Raw genomic sequence first — 19,310 nt, 5'->3', positions numbered from 1 at the left:
TGAAGTTATTTTGATGTTTGCATAAATATGATCATGTGTATGTTTAGGTTTTTATGCATGAAATGGATCATGACAATGTGTTTTGGAAGCATCTGTTCACATGTGTATGCAATTGGCTTTATGTGCATTCATGTTGTGTGTTTGAATGTGCATTGTGGACATATTTTGAAACAAGGTTTGTGTTGCATGTTTACTAAAATTTTACAAAAGATGCATAAATCACTTTGACATGCTTTTGTGGTTAGATGTGAATCAGTGCAGGTCGTGTGGGCCAGGAGCATGTGTTGCTTCAATGTTATTGATTTTAATTTATGCATTGCAAAATTTATTTATGAAAATTATTATTTTTTTAAAATTAATTACACTATTAAGTTATGTGGGCCAAAGCCTGCAATTAGTTTTGCATGTTGATTTGCAAAATGGTTCTTGTGTAAAGAACCTGAATTTGTTTAAAAAGGAGAAAAAAACCCAAAGAGTGTAATCAATCTCTTCCTTGATGTCTCTTTCATAGTGTAGAAATCTTGTATGTCGATTTTGAGAAAACCATAAGGATACTAAAACTTTGTGTGCGATTATGCCCTTTAACCCGATATAGTGATTCACCTCTCAATCACAGTTTTATGAAGATTCGACTACTTTGCCTAGGGTGATGTTATTGATTCAGCTGTAGTTATTGGTATAACAAGAAAGTGGCGTCAATGAATGATAATTCTCCGGCATTAGATGTTGATTTCTAATATTTTGATGGATGATATTGATTCCTAATATCGGTCGAAGAACAAATATTAAACCTAGTAATAAAATATAAATTGTGTATTAATTTACAACTGAAAACCTAACTTAGACTTTAGAAACTTATGCTCGTTTTAAGTATTCACGGATTTAAGAAAAAGTGAAAACCAAAATTATGTGCATTTAACAGGGACATACATACAAAAACAACTTTGATAAATAATTTAATAAGTTATTTATGCATGTGCATTGAATCATGCATCTTTATTATTCTACATTAATTCATGCATTCATGCTTATTTTGTATTTTGTTTCACATGATAATTGTCATTGTATGATACTTATTTAAATACTTATTTCTCTAAAATCATGAATGAATTTGGTTTGTTTTATTTTCTTACTTTTTGAATTTTTAGAGAAATTCAAATTAAATGTTTTATAGTTCCAAGTGCTTAGTGATGGTTTGACTTGCTAGCCGGAGACTGTGAGCATTGCGTGACTAGTTTAGGATTCTTGGCATAGTGGCTCCTTGTGATAGATGATTTTATTATTTTAGCTTATTTGATATTTAATCAATTGATTAATAAAGTGATTATTCTTTTATTTATTTAATGCACTATCTATTGTGGTTTGGTACATATCAAATCTGTTTTTTTTTACAATTATTTTAAAAAATCATTATTTTTACAAGGATTAATTGAGATCGTTAAAGAGACTTTTGGGAAAAAAGGACGAGAAGGTGGTGAAATAGGATACTAGTTCAGCTGCCAAGGAAAAAGGCTGCAAACGTAAAGGATCAAAAGAAAGAATGCCCCATTCTTTGTTCATGGACAGAGTTTCTCAAAGTCCTCGCTCTTTCATTTTATGTTGTGTATGGCAGGCTGACGCTTGCCACTGTCGTGTACAAAGAGCAAATATAAAATTGCTCAACCACAGCTCACAAACCATCATGTGATTATCAACACCAATCTCAGGTAACATGGTTTACTTGGTAATATCCTTCTTGTAGAATAGATTCCAAAGTTCTCCAACCCACGTATAAATTAATGAAAAGGAACGGGACACACCAAAATTGAAGAGAACAATCATTTAAAAGGCTACCAAACACGCACACGTTTGTGTGGCCAAGATGCGCTCTTGATGTGGAGCCACGAGTGAACCTGGTGATCCTGGCCGTAGGATGGTAAATTGGTGGCGGCCTACGCCGACTCCCAAGTCCCAAGCTTCTTTTGCCTTGTCATCGGCGATCATCATTAGTGTCGTGGTTGCAGCAGCGTGGCTTGTGACTATAATAATAATCGGGAAGGAAGGAAAGAAAGACGCGATGCAAGCGGCGTCGGTTTTCTACACAGCAAAGCCGCTCGCGAAATCGGGGATCGGAGTGAGGGCGCAGGTGAGTGTGGGGGATCGGGTGGCTTCCGACAGGTCGATGGCCGCCAAGTGGTCTCAGAAGACAGTCGTCCTTCCTCCTCTCAAAAGGGGCTGCCATATCGTCACCCCCAAGGTTCTTTTTTTTGTTTTTCCCTCTTCTTCTTCTTCTTCTTCTTCTTCTTCTTCTTCTTAGTAGTAGTAGTAGTAGTAGGAACCTTTTTTCTCACGGTTTCATCCACCTGGTTTTATGGGTGTTGGGGTTTCCTTGATTTTTATTCTTCTTTTGTTGGGTTTGGGCTTGAGCAGATAGTGAAGGAGATTGAGAAGGATCTGTCGGAGTACAAGTGCGGCCTTGCTCATCTCTTCCGTTAGTTTTTCTTTTCTGTTATCTCGTTTCTTAAGGATATTTTTTTCATTTCATATTTTTTCTTTTTGTGGTATGGTCTCTGCGTCTATGGTTCAAGACCGTTGCTCTGAGATTGGGAGTTTTGCCTTTCTGTTAATTGTTGGTGATGGTATTGTTGTTGCTGTATACAGTGCAACACACGAGTGCTTCCCTGACCATCAATGAGAACTACGACCCTGATGTCCAAGATGACACCGAGACGTTTCTCAACAAGATTGTACCGGAGGTTGTCTCTCTCTCTCTCTGTCTGTGTGTGCGTGAAATCGTGATAGTTTTCTCCATTAATGTGAGGGAAATGATGTTAATATTTGAGTCAATACATAGAGCGGCCTTGAATTTGATAGAATAATAGAATTCCTAAAGCCTATAATTCAAGTTAAAGAATTGTGTAGTTTATTGAAAATGATCCGGCAAAATTATTGAGCATTGTTTCTTTTCTTTTCAGTTTTTAGTGAAGATTGGTGTTTGTCTTGTAATTTCTTTTTAGTTTGTCGGCTTTCTTGCGTTGCATCGTTAATCTAATTTGTTCATTTGTTCGTTGGTTATGTTGATTCAGGGTAGAAGTGCTCCTTGGAAGCATACGATGGAAGGTAAGCCTTTAAACATTTTTTACTTTAGTTTTCGAATGGATGTATTCTGAACATCTCATTCATATTTTCATCCACCAGGAAACTAAAGTTCTTAACATTACACCATGGGAAGTGTGTTGTAGTATGCTTAAAGGATATGTTTGCACAATGAGGAATAGCTGTCTAACTAAGATACCTTTTTTTTGGTTATTTTCTTTCACATGTTCATCTCTATGCACCCTTTTAAGAGGTTAATTTCGAGGTGTTATCATCCCAATCCCAAACAACACATTACAAAACAACTAGAAAGGTTGAGGAAGAGGCATAGGATGGCGGGCCCTAAACCTTATTAACACGAGAAGTATTTGATGTTTAATATTTTACAAGATATTGTTGCTTCTTTAAATGGATACAATGCAGCCTATCTGATTGACTCAGGAACAAATGTTTGCATTTATTGCTTGAGCTCGATATGCTTGAATTCAGTAGAAGATTCAATTAAAAATATGTAGCAAAGAATAGCATAATTATAGTCCCAGTGTTCCTACTGCCTGCTAACTCCATGAGGATTGAACACAGCATGATGATGATGATGATCTCCATATACACCAAGATGGGATGGCATCAAGGAATATCAAAGCTATAATCAGCCACTATTTATCAGTCAAATGTGAATGAAATACTGATTTGAAATGGGTGCATTATTAACTATCTTTTTGAGCTTGTATTCGGCCTATTTAAATGAATCTTGTAAAAACTCTACCACGTCATATTATATATTGCTTTTATCTTACTCTTTGCTTACCACATAGTCATTTTTGTGACTCAATATTAGATCTTTTATTTTCCACATATCATGGTTACACATTTTTATGGAATGTCTTATTTATCTTTTTAATGGGAAATTTTTAGGCCATTTACTGCACACATATTCATTCGTCCACTCATTTGTAGAGTCTTTAGTCACCAAGACCTTTAAACCTTATCCGATGTCAACATCTATGTAGTCAAAAGCGCTAGGTGGTGCCTAGTTGGTAGACCCGTAAAAAGATTAGTCAATGACTAGGTGGGACTAGTCGGGACCCCAATTAAAAAACAAAAAAGTATACAAAAGTATACTTAAAAATATGTTTAATTCTTTTAGTAATGAAATGTTTTTATCACACAAGTACAAAATTACACATGTTTTCACAAAATATACACAACCAGAATATATATAAAATTGTAGACACACACATATATATAATTTTAGACACACACACACACACACACATATATATATATATTCAATTATTCATAACATATTCAGTATAACCAACAAAATATGCCTTCATCCTTTCATAGAAAAATTGATTTTAACAGATGTACAAACATATATATTATATTCATACATATCTGGTTACTTGACCTTCATAGGTTGTTGAAGCCTTCCTTGCTTGGTCTTCAGGTGCTGCCCAAGGTCCAGCCAAGTGTGTGCGCCCTAAGCTCATGGAACCGGTGTGATTAAATCGCCCCAAGCCTTCCCTGGTGTGGTGGACCCCATCTAGCATGTTCACCCCTTTTGAAAGGACCCTCACTTGGTCCCTGTGGTCCAAGTAAGTTTGAAACCCCCTGTCCCTAATCACCCAAATCGAGTGTGAACCCTTTGTAACCAAGTTCACCCTACTTAAACCCTGCAATCCCTATAAAACCTGTCAAACTTAGAAAAATTTCCTAGACCAAACCGTAGGGAGTCTAGTCCTGATTTTTGGACCCAAGGTACTTCAGTGTGTCCTTGGTCAACCCTCCAAATTTCAGAGCTAACTGAGTCCCCAGTGCCCAGAACCAAATTTTACAAACTGGACTGCCTGACCCAAAACCAACATGTCACTGTTCTGACATGAATTTTCCTGCAACTTTTTGTATCGCTCTGTTCCCGTGTCTTCAGACCCTCAAATTTGGTCTGAACCTACCTTACGGTGTTTGGAACCATCCCATAAAATTTGGGATTTTTCTGTTGCACCAATTGGGAGAACTGAATTTTCTCCCAGAACCTGTCCGAACCCAGTCACTCTGTCTACCTGAGTTGGCCCAGTTTTGACTTAACCCTGCCCCATATCTGAGCCATTTGAACCCCTACGCCCAAGCTCCCATCACTTTCACATAAAACATCACAGAAGCACAGTAACACATGCATATATAAATAATATATTGCATAATCAGTAGTACTAAAAATGCTTTCAGGCTTTTAACTCACATATATACAAATAAAAATCACACATATATCTCATAGTCACAAATCTAGTTCTCGGGTTTTTTCTCGGCAAGTGAAAATCTCGGGAGAAATTCAAGTTTCATGTTTTTCTCAAAAAAAACTTGGCACATTCATGATCTAAAAACTATGAAGCATATTTAAAAACTTATTAAATACATTGAAATTTAAAAAATATAGTTGCTTACAAATTCATTAAAATCATGATTTGCTTATTTAGGAACAAATGTAAGGTTTTCTATTCTATTATAATCTAACTATGATTTAAGGTAAGACTTTTGCTTTATTAGGATGTGTTGTAGTTTATGTAAAGTGACAAGTTTCAGTCCCATATCGATGAGGGAGAAGAGAGAGCTCCCCATAATGATCTATAAAAAGGCCTCCCAGACCTTCCTTTTCATTCACAAATAGCATGGTTTCCTTTACTGGGAACCATGACAACAAAAAAAAATAAAGGAAAGCTGCTTTTGAATTAATTCAAAAGCTCTTTCATTTTCAAGGCTCTTTATTGAGATCCGTGAAAATTTATGAGTGTTTTTGTCAATAGACAAAGCACCCTTCATGAAAAAATTAATAATTATTTTATCGCATATTTATCAAAAATCACGATAAAATTGCGAGAAATTAAAATGTAGCGATTTTTTAAGTTTTGTGAGGAGAAAGCAACTTTCAAAAAATGAAACCAAACTTGCACAAGCCAAATCTGAAAACTGCGCTCGCAAAGTCGGTTGTTTGATTCAACTGTCCTCTGCTGACAGCTGACAGAAATAGGCACCTCTTCGAAATATGCAGAAATGCATGCCAAAATGCAAGAATTTGTCTGGCACACCTCAGTCAATCTCAAAGTAAACTTCTTACGCAAATTTAAAGTGTGAACACATGAGTTGATTTGGAGAAATCCTTGTGCATGTAAAGAAACAAGAGTCTTCGAATCATACACAATATGTCCTCTAAGGATTCAAGAGAACAAGCACAACAAGTGTCCACATAAGGGCATACTACCAAAACCCACGCTGCCACGCAAGGGGTATTCACAAGAAGACTTAAAAAATAAATATTTTATTAATCATCAAAATGCAAGAAGCATTACATTTGAAGAGGGGGTGACCCTTATTTATACACAAGAGATGAGAGGGAAGAGGAGACTCAATAGAGTCGTTGGAGCTAGTCCAACGGCTCTATTTATAGCCGTTTGACTAGCTCCAACGGCTCAAGACTAGTCAACTTTTAGTAGTTGACTAGTCAGCCTTCTAGTTCATTTTGAACTAGATACAAAAAAGAAAAACTAAAAAAGGTAAAATGAGAAAATAAATAAGTATACATAATATATATTATATGTATTATATACATATGTATAATTTTACACTCCCTTCAAACTTGTAGTATAATTGTAACGACCCTAAAGTGACCCTCTGAAAATGCAGATTTTTTTTTTTTAACATTTGTGGAAAACCTCCCTAGGACCATGGGCACATTACATATTTAATATTCTCAATCCATCAACCAATTCAAACATAGAGTCCATTTAAATTATTAATAAATTTTATTTATTTAATCAAATAAGTTAAGAGAGTTCAAAATTTCAAAATCAATTGTATTCCATCGCATGCACATCAGAACCCGGGCCACCAGATCACAAGCCTCTAGTCCTCCGACCAGCTAGTCCCATCACGGAGCCTCAGTGCCTGAAAAATATTTTTAAAATACGGGTAAGAACCGAAGTTCTCGTACGAAATCCTCTAACTTTCCAATAGTAAAGAAAATAACATAAAATAAATCAAGCACAAGTTTAAGAGGAATCATAAGCAACATATCTTCAGAGCAAATTACCATCTAAGCAATTCAAACAAGCATTCAACAATTTTACGCTAAATCAAACATTTAGAGATGCATGAAATTAATGCTAAACATTTAAGAATGCATGAATTAATGCAACATGTATGAATAACTTTTTAAGTTAATTATCAAAATTGCTTTTGCATGCATGTCCCTATTAAATGCATACAAATTTAATTTTTACTTTCCTTACAGACCCACAAATACTCGAAATGGGTAAAGTTCTCAAGGTTTAAGGCAGTTCTCGGTCATAGCTTAACACACAATGTGTTTTAATTACTGGGTTCCACACTTGTTCACCGACTGATATCAGGAATTCTCACCATCCATCAGAACATTAAAAATCTTTACCTAATGGCTGAACATCAATGAAAATCCACAACCATTGACACCACTTTCTTGGTATACCAATAACTATAGTTGAGCCATCCCCCCAGGCAAAGTGGCTTAAAGTTCGTTACAATCGTAGCCGGGAACATAAACTACACATCGGGTTATTGGAGACAACAATTGAACAAGGTGTTTAGTATCCTCATGCTCCCTTAAGACCGCCATCCAATGTTTCCACCCTTTCATAGGGAGACCAAGGAAGAAAAATTATTACACTGATTGGTCTTTTTTACCATATTAATTAATTAAGAATTCTTTATAAAAGAATAGTTATGCAAATCCACATGCAATAACAAATTCAGGCTCTTGCCCCCATCAAATTTAACCGTGTAATTAAATTTAGAAATAATTTTCCAGAAATCATTTTGCAATGCATTTAGAGTTTCACTGTCTCCTGAGCATGCTCATGGCCTCCAAAGGCTCATTAGTGGTTCACACATAACCACTATTCAATTGAATAACAATTTAAATAACATTGCAAAAATTTCAGGAAACATATATCACACAAAGATATTCAAGCTTGAATTCACAATACCACATCAATGCGTATCCACAACACATACGCGAATGCACATTGAACCAAGCATATCAGAGTTTCAGGTAAATAACCACAACAACCAAATGGCAACGATGGAAATAATTACTTGATTCAGATATAATTAATTATCCAAGGCCGATTGATTTTGTGGTTCCAAAAAAAGTTGAACACCTAGGACAACATAAATAAATTTCAGTGTGTTCAAACCTCTATCAAAATCTGTCTAGTATTTATATTCACGTGTCTATATACCGGTCAATGCATATATATATATATATATATATATATATATATATATATATATATATATATATATATATAACCTGGCCAAAGAATACAAATGCTGCCCAACATATAAATTTTGTATATAAAATTATTTTCAGATCAGTTTATGTATATGCATACTGATCGATGTGCATATATATATATATATATCGATTAGCCCTGTTCTGGCTGATACAATATATGTATATTTATATGTTAACATGTACACTGTCCAGTGTACATGTACAAACGTGTGTGTGTGTGTGTGTGTGTGTGTGTTGGCTGATTCAAGAATCTATCTTGAATCTGTCAGCCCCAAAAGAACAGGATTCTATGATATGATATGACAGAAGAAAAACAGTCTGTACATGCATCATGGTCAGAATAATGTGTATTTGCATAACTCATTTTTTTTTGTTTAAAATAAAACAACAGTCAACGACACAACCAATTATGCATAAGTCTCATGGGCATACACAGAAAGAAAGCACAGGTCGTCTGAAAATATGAGTTTGTACCAAAAAGATCAGATTCGAAACACATATAAACTCAGACTAACATTATCAGGCCCTTTCCTAAGGTTTGTAAAACCCTTATGAAGCTTTCACCAAATCATTTTTAAAAGGGTCCAGACCTGATGGAAAATATCTTTTTGACGTGCATGAAGCATATCATGATTCACAAACTCAATTGTTCAGTAAATCAGATTGAACAAACGAATGGTCATGGTTCACGTTCTTTTTTTTAAAGTTTACAAATCAACAATAAAAAGAAAAACATCTTTAGCGAAATCTGAGCATAAAAGTCTGTTCAAAGATCATACATTAAGTCAATCGATAATGCATGAGAACATTATCAGAGTATGTGAAACTCTGTTCATGTTAGAAAAATCAGCATACACATTAGTTCTAAACATGCAAAAACAGTCTGACCATGTCCTGGACAGGGTCACCCTATTTTGATTTGACCCATTGGTTCATATTAAGTACAACCAGGAACACAAACACGGAATAAATTTTCCAGAGTTCTATTTCAGCTCAGGGTTACTATTTCAACATAAACACGGGAACAATATACCTGTGTATGTTAGAACTTTACTTACAAAAATTAAAAAAACAAAACAAAAACAAAAAGCCCGTCATGAATACAAATCAATGAAAAACGCAGGTTAAGACTGAGTTAATTTAAATCTGTCCCAAACCTAAACATGGGATTCACACATATAATTTTGGGACTGCCGTCACCTACAAGATTGCCCATTCAACATATATATATATATATATATATATATATATATATATATATATATATATATATATATATATATATATATATATATATTTGGCTAAAAAGAAAAATCAACTCAAACAACATGGTTCCAGATTTGATAAAATTGATAAATCCATATGAAAATATACCAATTTGATTTCTCTTCAAAACCACACTTGATTCAATCCACGTAAATCTTCCCACTCATCGGAATAGAAAGAGAATCTTGTACCTTAACTTTAAGATTCGCGAAAGAGGAGTTAGAAGACAAAGAAGAAGAAGAAGAAGTCGATGGTGGTGACGTTGAGGAGGTACACGCTGCACCTTCTCTCTCTCTCTCTCTCTTCAGCACATGATTTTAGAGAGGGGTCTAATCCCTCTCTTTTTATAATGAGCGACTCCCTCTCATAAGGGGGGTTACGCCCCCCTTCTAGACTCTACCTTCTTTTCTCATGTTATTTTATTTTATTTATATTATTATTTTTTTATCTTATCTTGTGGAGGAAGTTTCTAGATTAGGGGGTGCCCTCTTCTAGATAGATATTGCTTGGGGTAGAGGTTTAAATTCATTCTTGTATTTTAAATAAGTTATAAATGGATTGTGGGTTCGGGTTGGACCCATGATCCATATCCATATCCATATCCATATCCATATAGATCTTAGCCCATATATAGCACTAGTCAATATGGATCCTGGACTAGGTTCAGATCCATATTGATGTCAACCCAAATGTAAATGGAACAGGTCGACTCCGATCTAAAACGAAAAAGACCCAAAATAGAGGCCAATCAAATTTGAAAGACGCATTTTTTGAACCAACCCATATCTGAATTCGATAAAACGGATGTCCTACGAGATCTGTGTTCCATAACATATCTAACTACGGTCGTAGATCCATTTCACTTCTGAATTTCGCCTGAATTTAAAGGTTAAAATAAATAAATTTCACATGTTTTACATATCATATTTAAATATCTTCAATGGGCCTTGGACCAGGTCCAGATCCCCATTAATGTCAGCCATATTTAATGAATTTAAGCAATTTTAAAAGAAAGTGATATCTGGGAGCGACAAGAGGTTTGGTGAAGAAATTTGCTAACTGATATTTTGATGTCGCATAAGTCTGATTTATAATCTCATGAAGATACTCCTCTCAAACATAATGACAACCTATTTCAATATGTTTAGTATGTTCATGAAAGTACGATTGCTGGCAATATAGATCGCACTTTTGTTGTCACAACACATGCGTGAGTCACTAGTTATTTGAACTCCCGTATCGGCCAACAACCTTCTCAGGCAGACCACCTCCATGGTTGTAGTTGTCATTGTTCGATATTCAACTTCGGTTGTTTAAAGTGAAACCTTTTGTTGCTTCTTGCATCGCCACAAAATAAGAGATTCACCTAAAAACACAAAAAAAAACCTGTGGTTGAGTGCTTGTTATTGGGATCACCTTCCCAGTCAACATCAATGTAAGCAATTAAATCTAATGAAGATGAATCCGACATAAAAAGTCATCAAGAAAGTAGATTTTTAATATATCTAATAATACACTGGACCACTCTCATGTGAGTAAAAGTGGAAGCGTGCTGAAATTAACTAATTCTGTGTACAACGTGTGTTATATCAGGCCTAATAATCGAAAGATAAGAGAGTGCTCCAATGAGTTGTTTGTAAGGTGTAAGGTCTTCAAGAGGTTCTCCATCATCAATTTGCATTTTGGTGTTGGCAATTTCGGGAGTATCAACTTTCTTATCATCCGTGATTCTAGACCTGTAAACAATATCAAAAGCAAACTTAGACTGAGATAATAAATACTCTTTAAGAGATTAAGCAACTTCAATTCCTAAAAAATATTTTAAAATCCTAAATCAGTCATTTCAAAATGTTTTTGGAGAAGTTTTTTAATATTTTCAACTCCCTGTTTGTCTTCTCCGGTGATGATCATGTCGTCCATATAAAGAAGTAAGATAATAATACCTGCATCAGAAATCTTAACAAACAAGGCAATGTCAGTCAAACAAGATCTGAATCCAATATCAATCATAACATGACTAAACCTATCATATCAAGCTTTTGGGTCTTCTTTAAGAGAATAAAGAGTCTTTTTTGGATGAAGAGTTTTACCCTTCAGAACATTTATACCAAGAGGTGCCTCCCTATAGACTTCTTCAAGTAAGTTCTCATTAAGAAAAACATTTTTGACATCCGTTTGAAATAATGTCATTTTCTAACTGAACTAAAGCTACTAGAGTCCTAGCAGTGGTCATTCTGGCAACTGGGGCAAAGGTTTCTTTGTAATTTGTACCATATTCCTAGGAATAGCCTTTGTCAACCAATCTGTCTTTATATCTCTCAAGAGTTTCATCACTCTTGGTTTTGATCTTATATACCCACTTGCAACCTATAGGTTTATTCCTTTGTGGGATATCTTGAATGATCCAAATATTAACATTTTATAAAGCTTCCAACTCTATCCTCATGGCTTTGACCCCACTACGTGTTCTTTAGCTTGAGCATACGTTGAAGGTTTTACATATGAATGCAATGAATGCTTTGTATTTTGGGAAAAAGGAGTCATAGGATACGATCTTCCCGGGTAGTTTAGAGATCCTAAATGACCTTCTGGTTTGAACTTCATATTGTTTAGCATATTTTTCTATTGCACATGGGTGATTTGAATCCTTACGCCTAAAATACTGCAAATAGTTTTGGTTTCTATGAGAATGCTTTTCATTAATTATAGAACCATTATCAAGATTACACTCATCTATTATATCAATATCGTTATTAAGATTACATTCATGGTCATAATTTGGAATCAAATCAAATAAAAAGGAATATTCAGCTACTTCCTCAACCTTTTCAAAGTCAAAGAAACTTTCCTTTTCTAAAAAAGACTCATTTATTGAAAAGTATATTTTTTTTACTTTTGAGATCAGAGCATCGATAGCCTTTTTGGTTATCTACGTAACCTAAAAAAGTACAAGGAATAGCCCAAGAGGAGAGTTTATCGTTTTTGTTAGTAAAAATAAAACATTTGCATAAAAAAACTCTCAATCTAGAGTAATCAGGAGCTAATTTAAAAAGTTTTTCAAGTGGTGTTATGTTTTCGGAGAAGATGACATTCTATTAATAAGGTATATGGTAGTTAGAGCTGCTTTAGCCCAAAAATTCTTTGGTACTTGGTTTACTATTTAGTAAAGTTCTAGTTGTTTCTATAATGTGTACATGTTTTCGTTCGGTCAAACCATTTTGCTATGGTGTGTGAGGACAATATTTTTTATGTGTGATGTCACGTAGATTTAAATAATGTTTAAATTGTTTTGGTAAAATTTTTTTTCCTTAATCAGTGTAAAAATATAAAGACTTTGGACTTTTGCTTAAGAAAATAGATCCAAGTATGCCTAGAGAAGTCATCAACAAAAATCACATAGTATTCGGATGTATTAACTCAAGCGGTCTAGAGGAAATTAAAGTTTTTTCATGGAATGGTAATCTCTTCATTTTACCAAGGATACAGTCTTTACACTTAAAATTTTTGGAGTTAATTTTTTTTTTCAGATTTGGAAAGTATTGAATTTTGAATACATTAGGATGTCCAAGATGTTTGTGCTATAAATTCAAGTCAATTTTGTGAACATTGCAACAAAAGGTATCCTTAGGTATTTCCAAAAAATCCATGCAGTAGAGGGCTCCTCCTCTATGGCCTTCTCCAATCAACTTCCCTAAATGGTGATCTTGTACCCAACAACCATCAGAATAGAAAAAAACATTAAATCCATGGTCAAATATTTGAGAAACTGACCAAGGATTTAAGTTCAATTTAGGAATATATCTTACTTTTGGAATAATAAACCTTTTAAAATCTTGCAAAGTATTTTCAAAATTTTCAATTCCTTTTATTTCAAGAGATGTACCATTGGCCATGAAAACATTTGATACGCTCGAGTTAATATGACATTCGAATAAAATGTTGTGATTTGGGGACATATTCCTTTAAGAATAGGTTGAAGAATCTCCATAAGTTGTGACATAGATATGGTGTATCATGAGAATTGTTGGTTTCATTTGAGTCTTGAGATGAATAAACCAAAGCCACCTTCTTTTCTTTCCTCTTTTTAAATCTGGACATTGAGGTTTAGTGTGTTCTTACTCATGACAATTATAACAAATAATCTTGTTCTTGTCATATTCATTGCCTTGTTTCTAATAAGGCTTGTTATCTTACTCATTTTTTTTTCAATAAGGTGGCTGGTAAAGGTGCATATTGTTTTTGTGTCTAGAGGTGGCTAAAATGGAGTCTTCATTTTTCTAAGAATAGCCTCTTAGCCTATTTTCTTTGATACTCAACTCTTAAATATACACTTAGCAACTCTGGTCTCAAACCATTTATAAATTGATAGAAATGCTCCGCATCAAGTTGTTTTTGCCAGAGTTCTATATCTTTCGAGCAATGCCACTTAAGTTCAAGAATAGATAATTCTTCCTAAAGTTCGGCCAATTCATTTTAGTATTCTCTAATATTTTTGTCTTTTTGAGTCATTGTTTGAACTTTGTTTTGCAAATTGCGCACATGTGCAATATCTTTAAAGGAATACATAGTCTTAAGGTATTCCCAAGCTTTGTCAGCATGCTTAAATTTTGCGAGACTATAACACTTTTTAATATCTACGCTATTGATTAGCCAAGACATAATCGTGACATGCCCCATTCTCCATTCTTTCCATTTTTTCTTACAAGTAGCTAGTGTTTTCGCCTTCTCACCATCCGTAAGAGGTACTTTTTTTTTGTTCTCTATCTTTATGAGGACTAGTTTAGGCTCTGGATCATAACCATCAATTACCAACAATCTCTTTTCCCATATGTGGTGCTTCATTATTGAAGACCACGTTACAAAATTAGTATCATTGAGTTTCATGGGTACGATGATGACTTTTTCGTTGTCATTCATTCCTTACAAAAAGAGAAAGAGACGAGAGAGATGAGATAAGAGAATAGATAGGAAAAAAGAGAGAACTAGCATGAGCACACCACTACAATCACACAAGCCAACGAACCACGCTTGCACAATTACACGAACACTTGAATCGCCAAGAAAATCTTTTTTGCTCTCACAAGCACAGAAAACGGGGCAACAAACAATCCTCAAGAGTTGAGAGCAACCTTGGTCTGATACCATGTCAAGAAACAAGAGTTTTTCAATCACACACAATGTCTTCGAAGGATTCAAGAGAACAAGCACAAAGTGTCCACACAAGGGCACACTACCAAAACCCACACAAGGGGTATTCATAAGAAGACTTAAAAAATAAATATTTTATTAATCATCAAAATGCAAGAAGCATTACATTTGAAGAGGGGTGGCCCTTATTTATACACAAGAGATGAGAGGGGAGAGGAGACTCAATAGAGTCGTTGGAGCTAGTCCAACGGCTCTATTTATAGCCGTTGGACTAGCTCCAACTTCTCCAAGACTAGTCAACTTTTAGTAGTTGACTAATCAGCCTTCCAGTTCATTTTGAACTAGATACAAAAAAGAAAAACTAAAAAAGGTAAAATGAAAAAATAAATAAATAAATATCATCTATATATTATATGTATTATATACATATGTACAATTTAACAGTGCAAAGTTACAGCAGGATCACAGACTGCTCTGTTCTGCAACTGGCTACTCTGCTCGCCGGAAAATGGTGAAATCTCTCGCACAACCCCCGTACCAGATCAAACTACTACTAATTTGTGAGCTACTGGCCAAATTTGAGGAGCAACACATGAACGGATTGCCAGAATGCGTGCTCCAAAGTGTGCCGACTGTGCTCATTGTGCACAGGATGCAGACCACAGGGAGTCACTGGATTTCGGGCTACTCAACCAATGTCTGATCATGCACACTCAGTTAAACTCTAGAGTGTCTGAGGATCACAATGCACAAAAGTGCGACGGTGGAAGTTCAATGGATTGTCGGAATTATCGCTGGAAAAGAGGATCGGCATACTGAAGTAGCCTGTATGACTGGATCTTGTGGAGAATGCTCAATTGAGCACTCGATCTACTCAATCACAGGCAAATTACCAGGAATTGACCTCAGATCAGAGAAATCTAGGTGAGATCTAGTGAATCCCACAAAAGGAGGGCCGATCTAACCTTATACTCACCGGAATTCTGATTTGATGTCACGATTGGCTGGTGGACCTGCTGCAATCATGATCGGTAGGTGCAGATGGGCTTAGATCGATGTCCACAGCAACTCGATTGTGCTTCTGAGCTCGCAGATGCTTTAGGTTGCATGTTGATTGCTGGATCTAACTGGAGCAGAGCTCAACGACATCAAATTCAAACTCAAGAGGATCAACCAAGGGTAGATCAACTCTTGCCGTGAAATGAGCCACCGGAAATGGAGATCCGGCACCAGAGCACTCACAAGAAAGAGCTCGATGGATTAGCTTGATCTGAACACTCAAGGATGAGTGTGAGAAGTGAGGAAGATCAAGAATGATCTGTGAAAGAAGAGTTTAGAGGAATTAGGAGGATTAGAAGTAGAAGAACTAGAGAAGAGACTTAGAGAGAGCCAAAGTTCAATTCTTTATTTCATCAATTCATAAATGAGTTTGCGCCAACGTGGCCCTTTTATAGCCATTTGGGTGGATAGTGGATCTGACCCAATCCATGCATACTCCTAACCCCAATTGACCCGCATTATACCCATTTATTCTAAAATGAATGAGAAAAACACAAGAAAATACATGAAAGTAGGGGCTCAAGGTTTCCAACCAAACACACTAGCTAGCCCGATCAAGTTGGGTTCTATCACCTAGTCAGCAGAATTGTTACCTTTTAAGGTACCCACCTAGGAATTACAAAGTCTAGGCGTTTTACTTACGTGTAGGCTGACTAGGACTAGTCAACACTTAGTCGGTGGTTTTGACTACACAATACATTGACAAATACCAGACACATCAAAAGCACCTTTTGTTATCACATGTTTGTTGTTCCTGTCTTGATGTGTTTTTTCTTTGTACGTGTTTTTTTATCATTTACTATAGTTATTGTTTTACTTTGTCATTGATTTTATATATTTTAATTTTCAACCTGGACTTATTTTTCAATGTTTATTAACATTAATATTTTTTTTTCAAAAATTTACACTTGTACGATCTTTATTGTTGTAGAATATGAATTTCAAGATAAACATCACATGCACGTGTGCACCATACGGTGTGCACGCACGCACACACACACGAAACCTAGTTCCACATGTCATACCAAGCTTGTCAATGTCATATCTGGTACTTAGTGTCCATGTTTATGTACATAGGCCATGTGTGTGTGTTTTTTTAGAACCCTCAAAACTGATATCAGACAATGTTCTAAAGATATAGCTATGTGAAACCATTTGGATCACTTATTCAGTGTGTAATGATCTTAAGCTCAAAGTTCAATCAAACTGACACGACTCTAGTCAGCCTACTCAGGAATTAGTTGCAGATTCTTTACCGAAGGTGAGAACCCACTACCTGCAATCTAATGTTACCTAGATGCCATGGTCTAAATGTAAATGATCTTGCCTTTAGTGTATGAAAATGTTTTGCTCCTGGTGACACCAAGATGGTACTGTCGACCCTGATCACCGTATATTAGTTTTTATGTTTTCGAAACTTCTCCTCATTGATACTAGGTTTCATAATTTGCTCCGGAAAACTATCATGACAATAGTGAGGATGATTATGTAGTATTGTACAAAGCTATACAAAGCATAGTTGGTGCAAAAAACAAAATAAGCTCTGGATTTTGGCACAGCTATGCAGCGTAGGTTTGGTTACATAGAAAGATGGTGAAGAATACTAATGGCGAAGCCTGAATGAGCACACAGTCTAAGGCGACTCTCCAAGAGGAGCTACACTAAATTGTGAGTGAAAGCATACAACTTTGCATCAACTTGGCCGGTGGCATCCAACACATTCTAAGGATATTGAGACCTTGCCAAATCAATTCCAATTACAAATCCGAGTGTATTGTGCTTATCTGTATGCCTTTTGATATATGCAGTTGTAGAATTTATTATAGCCAATTTATTTTGCATTGATAATATGTCAGCAGATAACGGTGCATCTATATATTTTCTTGCAGGTCCAGATGACATGCCTGCTCACATCAAATCTTCAATGTTTGGCTGTTCCCTGACGTATGAATTTTTCCTTGAAGAATCCTCTTTAAAACATTAAGATATTTGGGCTTGATATCAGCTACCCTTAAGAATTCATGATTACTCTATTTAGATGAGCACTGCCCAATGATTTACATGCAAATCGCTCTTCTAGTTTTGCAACTAACTTTTTATAAGCCTATAAAATATTGTTTTACCTTTTATGATGTTCATTCGGTCTTCTGGTAATCCTTGAAAACTCCCTGGTTACTTGGGCTTCACTTCTCTTTTCCTTTTGTTTCTTTTTCTACTTATTAGTGTGATTGCCACTCACATGCAGGATCCCAATAACCAATGGCCGCCTTAATATGGGAACTTGGCAGGTAATCTGTCTACACTAGACCATCTGGACTGGTATATGATTCTCTCATATGGCAAGGGCGTCTTTATGATTTTCTAAAGATACCTGAGCAGCCTTCATTTATGTTATTGACATTAGTACCTAAGGTGGCCGTTTCTTATGTTGGTTTCAGAGATTGCCACCGAGTTGCCAACCCAAATTATGAGAATCCAAGAATCCAACCTACTACATGGACGAGTGACCTTTTGCCAAGTTTGGGTTGGGGGTTACACTTTAGCATTCTGCTGGACTTTGTTCAAGCTGGCCTTACTGCCTGCATGGACAAAGGCCCTAAAGTTTGTAGCATCTGGAGTAGGCAATAACGAGTGCAACAGCGTTTTGGATAGAATGGGCATCCCTTGCAGAGGGGGGGATTTGCGAGTGTTCATTGCCTAAATTATTGTTTCAACATGTGTGCCACCCTAGATGACAAGTGGGCACTCGCCTTAATTATAGTCTAAGATTCCAGGCAATTGGGATAAACTATTAGGCAGAGTCTAAAGTTGTCCATCTGGTGTTTGAGCAGCTTAACTTTGTAACAAAATGCTGAAGCTTGTAATTGGCTATTTGGTGCAGGGGATATGGCTGTGTGAGCACAGAGACCATGCTACTCCTCGCAAGATCGTGGTTACCATGAATGGTGTGTGAATATGTATGTAGTAATTTACTGGACATGGTATAATGTGGACTGCATTTTAAATCAAAGGCGGATGATTGGTCTAATATTTAAAGAGTTAAGTCATGCTTAAATGATGCCAAAAACTAAAGAGGATTCTGCAGGGCCTTCCATGGCTGGCATTTTAGTTTACCTTTGGTTAGTTTATGGTCACTTGTGTTTTTTTCTTTTCATGCTTGTCTTACCGAAGTTGCGAATGGAATTCTTTCCATAAGAGAGAGAGAGAGAGAGAGAGAGAGAGAGAGCATAAGCATTTGGAGGATGGAAAAGTTTCTTGGTTACATTTTTACGACGTGGAGATTGAGAAAATATGTGGCAATTTTTAGTTAATTTTGTCGACGTTTGAACGCACAAAAGCTTTAGATGATTCGTGAGTAGGTGAGAAAGCAAAAGTGATAGAACCTTCGGGATATAAGATTTGGTATACAGGACTAAATACGAATAGGAATGGAGTA

General features: G+C 35.7%; 1 protein-coding gene across 1 annotated transcript; it reads left to right on the top strand.

The window, feature by feature from the left end:
* Positions 1 to 1,899: 1,899 nt before the first annotated feature.
* LOC149828051 (secondary thiamine-phosphate synthase enzyme) lies at positions 1,900 to 18,929 on the top strand. Its single transcript, XM_090019840.1, has 7 exons — positions 1,900 to 2,236; positions 2,410 to 2,470; positions 2,641 to 2,735; positions 3,066 to 3,099; positions 17,764 to 17,818; positions 18,120 to 18,162; positions 18,756 to 18,929. The coding sequence occupies exons 1-7, from the start codon at positions 1,913 to 1,915 to the stop codon at positions 18,825 to 18,827; spliced, it is 684 nt and encodes a 227-aa protein (XP_089875966.1). The 5' UTR covers positions 1,900 to 1,912; the 3' UTR covers positions 18,828 to 18,929.
* Positions 18,930 to 19,310: the final 381 nt, after the last annotated feature.

This window comes from Nuphar pumila, chromosome 10, assembly GCF_984573655.1.
Source record: "Nuphar pumila chromosome 10, dmNupPumi1.hap1.1, whole genome shotgun sequence".
Classification (NCBI taxonomy): Eukaryota; Viridiplantae; Streptophyta; class Magnoliopsida; order Nymphaeales; family Nymphaeaceae; genus Nuphar; species Nuphar pumila.
The sequence above is the reverse complement of the archived record's forward strand: the minus strand, read 5'-3'. Positions and strand labels throughout refer to the sequence as shown.

Coding starts and splice junctions, on each gene's coding strand:
- LOC149828051 (XM_090019840.1), top strand. CDS start 1,913: ATGGTAAATTGGTGGCGGCCTACGCCGACTCCCAAGTCCCAAGCTTCT. Junction 2,237..2,409: donor GCCATATCGTCACCCCCAAG/GTTCTTTTTTTT, acceptor GGGCTTGAGCAG/ATAGTGAAGGAGATTGAGAA. Junction 18,163..18,755: donor TTAATATGGGAACTTGGCAG/GTAATCTGTCTA, acceptor TATTTGGTGCAG/GGGATATGGCTGTGTGAGCA.